Here is a 16180-nt window from a genome sequence, read left to right on the forward strand (position 1 = left end):
ATGACTAATTGGACAAACGTGTCCAGCTGCCCGTTCAGCATCACTTTATGCGCTGAGGACATTATGGACAGTAATGCAACTGCTGAGGAGGACTTTGAGTACCCGGTCCATCTCTTTCCAGTCCCAATACTGACTGGCATCACAGTGACGTGCTCTTTCCTGTTCCTCGTCGGAATCGCTGGGAACCTGTTGACCATTTCGGTGGTCACTAAATACAAAGACATGCGAACCACCACTAACCTTTACCTCTGCAGTATGGCACTTTCAGACCTGCTCATTTTCCTCTGCATGCCCCTCGACCTGTACCGGGTCTGGCGGTATCGACCGTGGAACTTTGGCGACGAGCTGTGCAAACTCTTTCAGTTTGTGAGTGAAAGCTGCACGTACTCCACCATCCTCAACATCACCGCGCTGAGCGTGGAAAGATACTTCGCTATATGCTTTCCCTTCAGGGCAAAAGTCATCGTCACGCGGGGTCGGGTAAAAGTGGTGATTTTACTCCTCTGGGCTGTTGCTCTGTGCAGCGCGGGACCTATATTCATTCTGGTTGGGGTCGAGCACGAGAACGGCACCAACTCCTGGGAAACCAACGAGTGTAAAGCGACCGAATATGCCATCCGGTCCGGACTGCTTACTATGATGGTTTGGGTCTCCAGTGTGTTTTTCTTCCTCCCGGTCCTCTGTTTGACAGTGTTATACAGCCTCATAGGCAGAAGGCTGTGGAGAAGAAAGGAGAATCCAGTCGGACCCATTTCTAGTCGAGATAAGAACAATAAACAAACGGTCAAAATGCTAGGTGAGCTCAACGATGCCCTGAAAAGTCGGACAAATACTTTGTGTATTATATTATGTTTGAAAATCATAGGCTATACAGCCCATTATATATGTTGCGTGGGTTTCATTCAGATTTTTTTTTTTTTTAATTATATTTAAAACAATTGTTTTATTTAATAAATATGTATTTACATCTAACAGAACAGACGCTAATTAAACGCCATGTGCATAAATCAATAAGCCACGAGAGGTGATTTTACAGTGATTTTTTTAACCAAATAAAGTGTTCTATAGGCTATAAAAAATATTTTAAAAAATTATAATAAAAGTATTGTTATAAATGTACATTCATCTGTATTTTTGACATTACAGTTTACATTAATTATTAATCAGAATCAGAATAAATGTTTTGCTCATTTTGTGCACGACTGCAAAGGTACGCAGCAAAAAATAAATAAAAAATTGCCAAATGTGTCTCCTAATCAGACATGGGGACTATCTGTGCTGAAATCCCCTTGATGGTCTAAAATTCGTTCTTTTCTGCCATGCACAATTAATGCTTTTGATTAAACTAGTGTAGGCTATATTCTATATTACAACTTTATGGACCATTAACTATTACTTGGAACCAAGAACTGTATCTCCAGCCTCCATTTAAAAGCATGTTGAACTTGTTTATTATTATTATTATTTATAATCAGGAATCAAATTATTTTAATGAATAACACATTCATTGACTAGAAGTAGCATGATTCCTGAACAAATGACTCTTTGTCCGGTTCTAAATAAAAAACATATCTACCCCGCGAGTCACTCAGATTCGATTTTCTTTGAGTGAATCTAAAACATATAGCGACCAGTGTAGTCCGAAACCCCAAACGAATGACTCGAGTTCTTGAGTCGGTTCTTTTAGCGAACCGTTCAGTCGGATCGATTAGTGATTCGACTCAGCCGTAAGTAGCCTAACTTAATAATTTCCGACTCGAAATAATTGCTACCAGTACTAAGCATGTTTAAACACTCTTTTTGAATATCGTATTAAATGTTTTTCTTATTTTTATAATGCAATGTAAAAACCATTAAAAAACAATAACTTTCTCTCTCTCCCTTTATCAGCTGTGGTGGTTCTTGCGTTTGTTCTCTGCTGGCTGCCGTTCCACGTTGGTCGTTATCTCTTCTCCAAGTCATCCGAGGCAAATTCTCCCATCATCTCCCAAATCAGCGAATACTGCAACTTGGTCTCATTTGTGCTGTTTTACCTCAGCGCTGCGATCAACCCAATCCTCTACAACATCATGTCGAAGAAGTACAGGAGCGCGGCGTGCAAACTGTTCGGAGTGAGGCGCACTCCCGGCCGATCTGTGCAGAGCATCGTGAACGCGGAGAGTTTTTCGGTGTGTAATGAATACAGCTGGAGCACGTGACAAAGGAAAAATCGATTTGAAACGTGCACTTTTCAACACAGACTGAAAAGACTAAAAACACTGAATGAGAATGAAAAGGACAGTCAACATTAACCTCATCATTTTGGTGATATTGAGATTATGCATTTAATTTCAACCATCCACTGAGTCATCTGATATCATAAAAGCCATTGCATATTTTCAATTTAGCCTGTATATTGCAGAAAAAAATAATCGAACTGCTGAGCCCTGATCACACCAAGTATATTAAAGGGATTGTTCACCAAAAAAACAAAACTTCTGTCCTTAATTTCTCACCCTCATGTCGTTCCACCTTAAGACTTTTGTTCATCTTCAGAATACAAATGAAGATTTTTTTTATGAAATCTGAGATCTTTCTGTCCCTCCATTGACAGCCTACGTTACTACCACTTTGACACTTCAAAAAGTCCGTAAAGAGATCGTAAAACTAATCCATATGAAGAGACTCGTCGCTTTATATAATGAACAGATTTAATTAAGGCTATAATAATATAAACATTGATCAGCGAACGTAAACAAACTCAACCGAACCTGCTTGAAGAACGAGAACAAACCTCTTGTGGAAGCTCATTGGTTCTTACAGAAGTTCAAACGTGCTGCGTAACACGAGAATGAACCTCATTGGTTCTTACGGAAGCTCAAACGTGCTGCGTAACACGAGAATGAACCTCATTGGTTCTTACGGAAGCTCAAACGTGCTGCGTAATGAGAGAATGAACCTCATTGGTTCTTGCGGAAGCTCAAACGTGCTGGGTAATGAGAGAAAGAACCTCATTGGTTCTTGCGGAAGTTCAAACGTGCTGCGTAACGAGAGAATGAACCTCATTGGTTCTTACAGAAGCTCAAACGTGCTGCGTAACGAGAGAATGAACCTCATTGGTTCTTACAGAAGCTCAAACGTGCTCAGTAACACGAGAATGAACCTCATTGGTTCTTACGGAAGCTTAAATGTGCTGCGTAACACGAGAATGAACCTCATTGGTTCTTACGGAAGCTTAAATGTGCTGCGTAACACGAGAATGAACCTCATTGGTTCTTACGGAAGCTCAAACGTGCTGCGTAATGAGAGAATGAACCTCATTGGTTCTTGCGGAAGCTCAAACGTGCTCAGTAACACGAGAATGAACCTCATTGGTTCTTACGGAAGCTTAAATGTGCTGCGTAACACGAGAATGAACCTCATTGGTTCTTACGGAAGCTTAAACATGCTGCGTAACACGAGAATGAACCTCATTGGTTCTTGCGGAAGCTCAAACGTGCTGCGTAACGAGAGAATGAACCTCATTGGTTCTTGCGGAAGCTCAAACGTGCTGCGTAACAAGAGAATGAACCTCATTGGTTCTCGCACGTCAAGCGAACATGCTTTTGCTCCGTTTACCACAACTGATGTGTGAGTTGATGAATGTTTAGATGTAAATAAAAGCCTCAATTCAATCTGTTCATCATAGAGATCGTGTCTCTTCAGAAATTTTTTATTAAACCGCTCAATTCATATGGATTAGTTTTACGATCTCTTTATGAATGTTTTGAAGCGTTAAAGTGTCAGTTGTGTAGCTGGAAACAGAGGAACAGATATCGCTCAGATTTCATAAAAAAGAAATCTTCATTTGTGTTCTGAAGATGAATGAAAGTCTTGCGTGTTTGGAACGACATGAGGGTGATTAATGACAGAATCTTATTTTTTAAACTATTCTAATGCTGACTGAAAAGTTTTTTTTATTTGAAATAATTAAAAGCATATATTTCATTTTTAAATTTTTTTATTGATGGCTGTATTTTTAACTTTAGGAGCAACATACCTAGTGCACACACCAAATATTAGTGTATTTTATGATAATGTTTATGCACAGGTATTTCCATCATCAGCAGACACCAGCAGTGATTCCCTTTACCTGGTATTCATGCAAACTGTACATATGCACACTACCCAAAATGCCTTAAACTGTGTGAAGTACTGGATGACAGAGCACTGTAGATGTAAGCACTCTAACATTGTACCCTATGTGGGAGAGATACAATGGTGCTGAATGATAACATCCCATGCCATTTAAAGCTCATCACCAAGCTTATGCCATTGGATCATAGTACATAAATGCATAGCAGGCATAAAAAGTGCACTTATTGCAGGTTTGTGAACAATGCCGTGTTTTGTAAGCTTTGTGTTTGAATTCAGTATGTGTTATTGTTGGCAATGACATTCTAATTAATGTAAAACCTTTTCTTGAGATGCCTGTAAAAATCAAGAATCTTCAAGAGGAGACATGTTTTTGTTAATGAAAATATTTATGAAAGATATTTGATATATTGTCTATATGCCTAAATTCACACTGTGATGCATTTTCTGGAAGGCATTATTGTGTAATATACATAAAGGTTTTGATGTCATGCAGTATTACTTGATTTTAAAATTAAAATGGATTTTGTGTTATTGACTACACAGCTTGTTTGTTCTTGGAAACGCATTAAAAAAAGTATAAAAAGTCTTGACTCCCCAGCACGGAAAATCTAATGAAAATGTTTGTTTTGTGTCCTTCTGTAAAGATAAAATGTAAATAATAATAAATAAATAAAAATAAAAAATAAATATAAAACCTAATATAATTGATGGTCATAAATGAAATACAAACACCTCAAATTTTTTCAGAAATTTTAAAAAATTTATTGTGTATAAATATATTACATATATGCTACAGATACATAATCATCTTAAATACAAAGGGTAGTAATTTTCAATATCTATACATTTAAATTGATATGGTAGTTTTTTTTTTCTTTTTTTTTTTCTTAAATATGTCTATGATTATAATTTACATCAATAAATGTGACAGTTATGCTTTAAAACAAAATGGTAATATGGAATGATTTTCATGAAACAATATGCAAGCATGGAAAACTATGTCTAGGTCACTTATTACCTGATATCCAGCTAAATTCAGCTAAAAAAAAAAAAAAAAAAAAAGAAAAGAAAAAAGTATTTGTTTTCCACTTAAAAAGATTCTGGGTCTATAGCTCTTTAAAAAAAGTGTTCTTCAAGTGTTTCCACTTCAAGTTTTCTAGTGTCAAGTCATTTCAACTTCTTTTAATCAGACAACAATGGAATGTTTGTCTAAAAATTTCAGCAATACATATATATATATACGATGAGTAGTAATAAAAATGCCAAGATTTGGCTTAAACTTGCCGTTGTGCAGATGAAATCACAAGGTCTATCAACCTTTTCAGAACCAAAAACAGAATAACAAACAATACAAATATATCTGAAATAAGACAGGTTAATGATGTTAAAATGCTGCGGTATATTTGGAAAAATAATAAAGATTTGTCATAAAAAAAGCTACATGAGGAAAATATTGAATCTGACAGTTCTGATTCTTGTAATAAATAAATGAAGATTGCACTGTGATTTGCATTATAAAGTAAAAGTATATAGCATAAATAAATCCAACCAAACTGTTTTTGCTCACTAACTTTGGTTAAGGGCTGATTGAGCTAGTAAACATGATCATGTACTGTATGTGACCAGGGTAAAGGGTTAATTGAATACTGTAAGCAGCAGATCTGAAATGATTTGTCATGAAAGATTGGAATTGTGGATTTAAAGGCACAGGTTCACATCACATCAAGTCCCTGAGGTACAAACACTCCAGACTTCACAACACTGTACATTGATGATTGATTGCAAAGACTGTCATTTGACTCTCTTTGGACTGACAGTTGCTGGTGTTTTTTGAATTTTTTTCCTTTTTTTGTACAGAAGGCCCAAGGACACCTCTTTTTTTTGTACGACGAACTAAAGTATAAAGCTTTTAAGAAGCTTTTAGACAGACTTTCCAGGGGCACAGATAAGAGAAAGAGAATATCAGTGACGTTAATCTGTCTAGACACTGAATTAAAGATAATCAAAACTGACCATTAAAAAAACACATCCTCAGACTCCATTATTACATAACTTGAGATCCGAAAGGCCACTTATTACTTTAGTGTTAAAAATCTCCTAAATACTAAATATAAAATGTATAAAATATGCTACAGCATCTTAAACTAAAAAAAACAAAAAAACCAGGCACAGATGCCGAACAGTACGTTTCATCATTACTGATTTCTTAAAGCTGTAACTCACCTTAAAGAAACTGTAAAAAAAACCTGTAATAAAAAATAATATGAAATCTGCTCAGGTGGTCGTTCTTAAAACTGTAAAAAGTGTATTTTGGTCAATGACCAAAAAAGAATACTTGCACTAATGGTTTTGCAAGCTTTAGTTTAAAACTCAAGTCTAAATCAGAAGCTGAAGCAGGAAGGCCATTAAGACCGAGAGAGAGGCCACCCCAAACACTATGAGGCCGGCGAACTGTTCATCTGTGAGGGTTTTCCCCATGGGCACCCTGGTGACGTCCGCGTCCACAGCCAGTGTGGTGTCAGACCGCCGCAGGTTGAAGTGAGCGGACGGGCTGAAGGACCCGAACAGCTCCTGATGGGTGTCTGCGCAGCGCCTGCATGCAAACACTCGCACTCGGTAGTCTGTGTTCCACTGTAGGCCGAACAGCTGGAAGGACGTCTCGTCTCCCTTATACACCTAAGAGACAGAAGGAAAGTGATGCATTAGCTCAGATCAAGTTCATCCTTCATCACGGTGCATACTTTTGGATACTTAAAAAGGAATTATTATTATTATTATTAATAATAATAATAATAATAAAATACTTCTTAGATATTATATAGGGTGAATGGGATGGAAAATAAATAATATATTTACAGTACACACAAATATATTTATTATATGTAAATATTAATATTTAATAAAAAAATATTCAAATTGAATAATTATACAATAACACAAATTATATATATATATACACACACACATACACACATATACATATACACACACACGTATACATGGAACTAAGTAAATATGAAATATAATTTTTTTTTTTACATAAATACTACTACTATATAATTATAATTATTAATTATACAAGGTGACTGGCAATGAATAAAAAATGTATTTGTTATAAAAGGTGACTGGGATTGAGAATAAACATGTAAATATTTATGTATATACATATGTACAGTATATGTATAGATCTGTAAATAATATATATTTAAATGCTATCCCTATTATAAAAAATAAGGTTACACTATTTCAAGGTGTCATCATTACAGTGTAAGTATACATTTAAGTACTGAGTAATATTAAATAACTACATGTACTTACAATAGGGTTAGGATTTGGTTGAGGGTTAGTTGCATGCAATTAAGCATCATTTACTGTTATTACTATAGTAACTTCATGTAACATATGTAACAAGGACACTGTAAAATGAAGTGTTACTAAAAATAATTTAACAAAAAACATTGTTTTAGGCAGCTCCAGCAAATACAGTAAAAGAACAAATGAGGAATGAATCAACAAGATTTTAGGTTCACTTGTCATCAGAAAAGAATCCAAGATGGAAGAAAGAAGGCCAGACAGTCTTTTCACTCGGCCTCTGACCCACATAGTGCAAAATATAAATCTTCAGAGCTTGCTAATAAAAGACTTCGGTCTGTCCAAAGGAAATCTCAACAAGACATTGTAATCCTTTCATCTGGAGAGCGAGACACACTGTCATGATCAATATCATAAGAATGAGCTGTACTTCTGTTTGTTCATAAAACACTGATGATGTTCATGCTTGAAATACAAACCTTTTTTCTCTGTGGTGTATTTAAAAAACACTGTAATGAATGATGTTTGTACTGTATGTAACGGGACATTCTGCACTAATGACCCCTACAATATGCTTAATAGTCTGTATGTAGCACAAGGGCACAACTCAATGGAAGATTCAGATCAATTCACAGCAGTAAGTCAGTGTGCTTCACAATCAGAAGCAAAACTAATTATTCTACATCTTTTATTGGCAAAACTAAGTATATATACAGTGAGGAAAATAAGTATTTGAACACCCTGCTATTTTGCAAGTTCTCCCACTTAGAAATCATAGAGGGGTCTGAAATTGTCATCGTAGGTGCATGTCCACTGTGAGAGACATAATCTAAAAAAAAAAATCCAGAAATCACAATGTATGATTTTTTAACTATTTATGTGTATGATACAGCTGCAAATAAGTATTTGAACACCTGAGAAAATCAATGTTAATATTTGGTACAGTAGCCTTTGTTTGCAATTACAGAGGTCAAACGTTTCCTGTAGTTTTTCACCAGGTTTGCACACACTGCAGGAGGGATTTTGGCCCACTCCTCCACACAGATCTTCTCTAGATCAGTCAGGTTTCTGGGCTGTCGCTGAGAAACACGGAGTTTGAGCTCCCTCCAAAGATTCTCTATTGGGTTTAGGTCTGGAGACTGGCTAGGCCACGCCAGAACCTTGATATGCTTCTTACAGAGCCACTCCTTGGTTATCCTGGCTGTGTGCTTCGGGTCATTGTCATGTTGGAAGACCCAGCCTCGACCCATCTTCAATGCTCTAACTGAGGGAAGGAGGTTGTTCCCCAAAATCTCGCAATACATGGCCCCGGTCATCCTCTCCTTAATACAGTGCAGTCGCCCTGTCCCATGTGCAGAAAAACACCCCCAAAGCATGATGCTACCACCCCCATGCTTCACAGTAGGGATGGTGTTCTTGGGATGGTACTCATCATTCTTCTTCCTCCAAACACGTTTAGTGGAATTATGACCAAAAAGTTATATTTTGGTCTCATTTGACCACATGACTTTCTCCCATGACTCCTCTGGATCATCCAAATGGTCATTGGCAAACTTAAGACGGGCCTTGACATGTGCTGGTTTAAGCAGGGGAACCTTCCGTGCCATGCATGATTTCAAACCATGACGTCTTAGTGTATTACCAACAGTAACCTTGGAAACGGTGGTCCCAGCTCTTTTCAGGTCATTGACCAGCTCCTCCCGTGTAGTTCTGGGCTGATTTCTCACCTTTCTTAGGATCATTGAGACCCCACGAGGTGAGATCTTGCATGGAGCCCCAGTCCGAGGGAGATTGACAGTCAGGTTTAGCTTCTTCCATTTTCTAATGATTGCTCCAACAGTGGACCTTTTTTCACCAAGCTGCTTGGCAATTTCCCCGTAGCCCTTTCCAGCCTTGTGGAGGTGTACAATTTTGTCTCTAGTGTCTTTGGACAGCTCTTTGGTCTTGGCCATGTTAGTAGTTGGATTCTTACTGATTGTATGGGGTTGACAGGTGTCTTTATGCAGCTAACGACCTCAAACAGGTGCATCTAATTTAGGATAATAAATGGAGTGGAGGTGGACATTTTAAAGGCAGACTAACAGGTCATTGAGGGTCAGAATTCTAGCTGATAGACAGGTGTTCAAATACTTATTTGCAGCTGTATCATACAAATAAATAGTTAAAAAAAATCATATATTGTGATTTCTGGATTTTTTTTTTTGATTATGTCTCTCACAGTGGACATGCACCTACGATGACAATTTCAGACCCCTCCATGATTTCCAAGTGGGAGAACTTGCAAAATAGCAGGATGTTCAAATACTTATTTTCCTCACGATAGATAGATGATAGATGATAGATAGATAGATAGATAGATAGATAGATAGATAGATAGATAGATAGATAGATAGATAGATAGATAGATAGATAGATAGATAGATAGATAGATAGATAGATAGATAGATAGATAGATAGATAGATAGATAGATAGATAGATAGATAGACAGATAGATGATAGATGATAGATAGATAGATAGATAGATAGATAGAATATACAATAGCAATAACAATAGCTCACCGAATGTGGTTGTTGACAAAAGCATAAGCCATTTTTGGAAACATGCACACACAAAAAAAAAAAAAAAAAAACTGAGCAAATGGAAAATAAAAACAGGCCTAGTAAATATTGTTGAGGTCACGTATTCAGACTTCGTTCCACCTGTCACATGCAGCACTCAGAAGGACCGCAACATATGTCTCCATGGAAACAAAAGAGATTTTAAGCCTCTCAATAAACGGTAGCTCAGTTAAGGTGAAGTCTTGATATTATTGCCATGAAAGACACACAATTACGTATGTATAATTAGACTTTTGTGTATTAAAAATCCCAGTTAATTAAAGGCAATGAAAATATTTACATAATCTTGAATGCTACATGTCTAGCACAGGCAGAAAAAAAATAATTAAAATTAGACACCTTATATAAACGGGGGATAATGGCTGCTTAGTTAAACTGTTAATTAAGCTAATATATTGCCTGGGGAACTCCAGTCCTTTATTTAATTATTTTGTTTAAATCAAAATTAATATAGCAAGGCACTGGTGAGGATGAATTTAGTAGAACAGATGAATGACTGTAAGGGTGAATCACAAGAAACGTCAAGGGCTCAGTTGTTCAAAAAGTTTAAGGACGTTTTGGAAATGTTTTGCTTTCCAGGATCAGGTAATCCATATTACATTTGTGCCGGTTTTTCAAAGCAAAACTGGATTGGAAAGAAAACAACAAACAAACAAACAAAAATCCCCTTCCGTTAAAAGTGAGACCCCTACGGAGGCACTAAAGTATGGAAGCTTGTTTCCGCCACAGAATAAAACAATTTAATTGCGACTTTAATAGATAAACAGAGTCTATCAAAGTAATAATAGTCATTTTTCACATTACATGAAAATATACAGCTGCTGGAAGATGCTGTTCGTTCATTGGCCAGAGGAGAACTGCCCCTGTTTGCTTTTTTGGCTTGCTAAGTTGGGGACACTTAAAGGTGGGGTATGTGATTCTCTTTTTTGTCCATTTTTTCAAAATCACTTGAAATCCTATTCCTAACCCACTTACAGCCACTGAGTTAGAAGCACTGAAATGAAACTTAAGCAATTTAATCATCTGTGGAACGGGCAGGACTCGAAAAACTCCAGCCAATCATTTCCAAGACCACCTAGAATCATTGGACAGTAAGTTCGTCAATCAAACGGTCGTACCATACCCCCCTCCCTCCACATGAATGGGTGTAGTCAGGGCCAGCGTTGGAGGAAAGAAGGTAGGACCATTTGAGTTGTGTATTTTCAAAATCTGCCGGCCATTTTGCAAATCCCATACCCTACCTTTAAAGAGACCCTAAACCTCAAGTTGTTCCAAACCTGTATGAGTTTCTTTCTTCTGTTGAACACAAAACAAGATATTTTAAATAATGTTGGTAACCAGACAGTTGACGGTAGCCATCGACTTCCATAGTGGGAAAAAATGGTTACATTACATTTACAGTCTGGTTACATTATTAAAAATATCTTGTTTTGTGGAACAAATTGAGGGCAAGTAATTCCCTTAAACTATCTAGTGAACTTTAAAACAATCTGTATTATATAAAGTGCATTATAAATAAAGGTGACTTGATGTTACAGTAATGAGAATTTGGTAGGAAAATTACTTTAAACCAATGTCTCACCTTTGTGAGATTCAACCACATACATTCATGAAAAAGACGCATCCTTTGGAGAAGAGAGGACAGAAAATGTGTAGGAGGAGGTAGTGCGTTTTCACATTTTAATGAATAAATCCAGATGATTTCAAACGTCGTGAATTTCCATTTGATTTATCGCACCATGGAAGTGGCGTAACAAAAATCAGTTCACAACAAAAGTGACTGTACACCTGGATGGACCCAATCACGCTGATAACATGTTTCCCTCTCTCTGCGTGCCTTTCCGACCCCACAGCACAACTGAATGAATCCTTTGGGACTGTGTGTACGGGAGCACTCAATTTCATTCAAATGTTGATTGTGATGAGTTAAAGCAGATAAAATGGAACGGAGAGCAAATGATGCAAATAGCTTGAGGCCTGTTTCCATTTCCTGTTCTAAATGAATTCTATTCATCGACAGCTCGTCTCCTGTAACTGTGGCCATATGTAAATCTAGCATGGAAAAGGACAGTGTTTCTTCCGTGAAACAAAGTAAAACTACCATATGGTATTCTTATCTCAAACATTTAAACAAAAGTATCAAACATTTCCAACAAGTCAAAGTTCCTGAAAAACAATGTGGGTTTAGGAAGTAAAAGATGAAGGAGTTTGGATCATACCTGTTTAAAATCAGATTCTCTGCCTCCCAGCACCTGTAGCACATAGCTGATTCGGTCTCCCCTCATTGGTGGAATACTCTCCCATGTGACCTCACAGGTATTTCCCTCTAGTTGAACAATTTTTGGGGCTGAAGGAACAAAAAACAATTTTCAGGGTTTTTTATTTATTTAGTTAGTTTTTACATCTTTTCTTCTTCTATACACTACCATTCATAAGTTTGGGATCAGTAAGATATTTTTAGTTTTTTATGTTTTACACGTTTGTTTTTGAATCAAAAATAGTAATATTGTAAATATTACTTATCTAAAATAAATGTTTTCTATTTGAATATATTTGAGTATATGTAATTTACTCCAGTCTTCAGTGTCACATGATCCTTAGAAATCATTCTAATATGCCGATTTGCTGCCCAAAAAAACATGTATTATTATATCAATGCTGAAAACAGTTGTGCTGCTAAATATTTTATACATTATAAAAGTCTTTACTGTCACTTTTGATCAATTTAATGAGTCCTTGCTGAATAAAAGTATCAATTTCTTTAAAAAAAATTACTTGCATGCATGTTTATGTTTATGTTTATTTATATATATATATAAATAAAAACACACACACATACATACATACATACATACATACATACATACATACATGTATATATATAATAGCGATCCCAAACTTTTGTAGCTCAACAGATGAGTACAAGTATAATACATGTGGTACCTTTCAGTGTTTGTGGCAGAGATTTGGTGGTGCTGAAGGTGTATGTCTCCGAAAACGGCCCCTCGCCCGCCTCGCTCACTGCCTGGATCCGGAAACGGTACCGGCTCGATTCACTCAGTCTCTGCAGCTTAAAAGTGTGGCTCGGACCTCGGTAAACCACCACAAACCTAACAAGATAGTGAAGCCGTATTACAAACATGAACAAACAACATTAATTAGAATTTTTAATTAACTGGTAGCCTAGAATTTCTTTTAAAATCTTGAGTGCAAATGGAAAAAAATTTGATTGATGGCTTGAGATCAGATAGCTGAACGCTGTTCCGTTCACTTTAATAAATAGCATGAAGGTAGAAAAGATTGCGCGGTACAGGCAGGCCTTCATTACCTCCATTTAAGAGTCCAGACTTTACTGCTTATATGGTTAAAATTTTTCAGAAGAGGAACTGAGGCTGAAAGCTTAAAACCGGGGAGAACACGGGAGAACCGGGGAGAACAATTTGCGTCTAAATTAGCCATCGTGGGTCAGTTGACAAGCAACTCTGAGAAAGCATTAAGGCATGAGGTCTTGATAACCCTGAGTCTCCTATTCTAATTCCCAACAGCGCTTTGAGATCAAGTCTTCTCATTAACCAACTCCACCTTAATGGACCCACAAACACAAAATGTGCTTTTCAGATTATCTGCTTACATCAGAGAGAAGAACCTGCCCTACGGGTGCATCAGGGACAAATTAAAGTGCAGAAGTGCATGCACACACACACACACACACACAGATTCTTTACTATGAAAACAAATTATATTCAAATGAAGAACATTTACATCATTTGAGTAAAAGCTTTTGATGTTAAGTACAAGACTATTGTTCTTAATTATGAACCAGGATTATTGTTAACTAAAATTAAAAAATACAAAAATGGTGTGCACATCCCAAACACCCAGATTGGGTGCAGGTGCAGGACAACTAAATAATATAGACAAAATAAAGAAGTATGAGCGGTGTGCGGACTTCATACTTCTTTATTTTAACTAAAATTAAAACCATAAAAACACTTTCTTGAAATTTGCCAAGGCAACATTTCTCATTTTCATTTAGTTTATGTAGAAGTACTAAAATAACAACTAAATAAACTACAAATAAAAACTACAACTTAAAAACCATATAGACATTTTTAAAAAGAAACTATTAAAATGATACGCAACAAAATTACTAAACATTTTTAATTAAAATAAAAATAAAATATAAAATAAAATATAATTAAAAATATTACTAAAAACTATAATGGTAGGGGGTAAAGCATTACAATTAACAAGAGTTACAGTACGTAATCAGATTACTTTTTTCAAGTAACTAGTAAAGTAAACACAAGTTACTAAATTTTCTCATTTATTGACTGACACCTCTCCTGTCCCCATGTTGAGAGAAACCGGGAGTCGTTGTGTGCGCTGTGTGAACATGATGGGTATTGTTGTTCTAGACTAAATGTGAGCATGCATTTACTCATCTCACTTGCACTAAAACAGATTCAGTATTCCTCAAAATTAATAAAAACTGTGAAATGCAAACTCAGCATATTACTAAAACCTGCAATAATTTAAAGTTAAATTGCACAAATATACTTTATGTATTAAGTCTCACTTTTTTATTTAATCTTTTTGCTGCTGACCTTCAATGATCCATTTCAACCATACCAATAAGCAAAAACGTACTCTTTTAGGTAGTAATGCAATATTCTTTCCCCAAAACATGATACTAAAATAACACTGAACGAATAGACAAATGGCTTTCTTATTTAATTTTACAAGTCATTTCTAAAAGTCTAGAACAAACACTCACCAACATTTTTACCAAAAGGTAACAAAGGTACCTTTACATATAGGTCAATTAAATATTTAAAGCCCACAATCAGTTGGTTCCTCGCTGCATGAAAGGCTTCATAAGTTTTCTAAAAATGCATCTAATTTAGCCTAATTATACAAGACTTCAATAAGACCAGTTAGTCAACTCTCAGACTAGTTGATTATGAAAATACGTATTTTTGCACATCCTTCAGTGCTAACCTCTGATTCTTGTCCTCCATCTGCAGAATGTAGGTAGTGTCGTCGCTGAGTTGACTTCGGCTGCTGAAACCCCAACGTAGTTTGAGACTCTGGGGTCCGACCGCTGCACACTCCAGCCGTGGTGGAGAGGGCGGCAGGGGCCTCGTCCTCACCGTTAGGGTCTGACTGAAGGGCCCGGGGCCCATTTCATTTTCTGCTCGAATCTGCAGGCTGAGAGGAGAAAGAAAGCAAATAAAGCGTTAAAGCTTTTTAATCTTGTACAGTTGTTAGCTCCCTAGGGTTTAAAAGGCTAAGTCACTTCTAAAATCAATTCTTGATTCTCTTCAAATGATCTCTCTTCACTTAAACGACCCAACAGACTATTCTAAGGAAACTCGGTGTCAATGAATCAGTATTGGTGACTTTAAAGGGAATAAATCATCCAAAAATGAAGCTCGGTGACCTTTAGCACAGATGAAAATGATCTACTCTGGTTGAAGGGGTGGTCTTGCATTCGAATGAGGATTTCTAAGAAGTTACCCATCTGATATCCAAGAATCCAATTATTGTAAGTGCACATGGGACAGAAAAAACATTTCTAAATTGTTTTAGCAGAACAGATCTAAAAAGAGGGAAGGTTATTACAATACCTGGCTGGTAACATTTTTATGAATTCTAACAATGCAATGTTGTGAGAACATAAATGTGAACCGACATGAATGATGCTCGGAACAGTGCTGCATCGACAAAAGACAAAGAAAAATAATAATAAAAATCACACGCTGCTCTTGTTTGAATAACTTTTTAAACTTTAATAAGGATTCATTTACATTTAATTTATACAGTGCAAATTGTTTTACATTTGATTAGGCCTACTTCAATTTCTGTACCTGAAAACTACTGTTAGATCTACCTGAAATACGCACCTAAAAAGCAGCTTATTTAATCTTTGTTCTGTTGTATTAGTTTGTGCTATTACTGTTATTTATTGGTCTTTAATAAGGTTTTAAAATTATATTAGGCTAGTAGTTTTAACTAATGTCTCGAAAATGGAATAAAGAATTGTTCACTGGTATTTTGCTGTCAAAAAGTTAATTTTAGGCCCTGCTCATGTTGTTCTAAACCTATATAAACTAAACATATATCAGTTGC

At 36.3% G+C, this 16180-nt stretch overlaps 2 protein-coding genes across 3 annotated transcripts in view; one reads left to right on the forward strand and one right to left on the reverse strand.

The window, feature by feature from the left end:
• Positions 1–2198, forward strand: ghsrb (growth hormone secretagogue receptor b; the record flags this gene model as incomplete). Its single annotated transcript, XM_084102033.1, has 2 exons — positions 1–796; positions 1891–2198. 2 exons carry the CDS (start codon positions 1–3, stop codon positions 2196–2198), a joined length of 1104 nt encoding a protein of 367 aa, XP_083958159.1.
• Positions 2199–5119: 2921 nt separating this feature from the next.
• The window catches only part of fndc3bb (fibronectin type III domain containing 3Bb), a 61733-nt gene continuing 50672 nt past the window's right edge, over positions 5120–16180 (reverse strand). For both annotated transcript variants that reach the window (XM_084102890.1, XM_084102891.1), the window contains exons 21-24: positions 15050–15259; positions 12992–13158; positions 12268–12395; positions 5120–6792 (exon numbers count right to left, since the gene is read on the reverse strand). In XM_084102890.1, coding sequence (XP_083959016.1) covers positions 6493–6792; positions 12268–12395; positions 12992–13158; positions 15050–15259 — 805 coding nt within the window. In that variant the 3' untranslated portion in view covers positions 5120–6492. The remainder of the gene's footprint in view (positions 6793–12267; positions 12396–12991; positions 13159–15049; positions 15260–16180) is intronic.

This window comes from Abramis brama (assembly GCF_963993115.1).
Source record: "Abramis brama genome assembly, chromosome: 24".
Classification (NCBI taxonomy): domain Eukaryota; kingdom Metazoa; phylum Chordata; class Actinopteri; order Cypriniformes; family Leuciscidae; genus Abramis; species Abramis brama.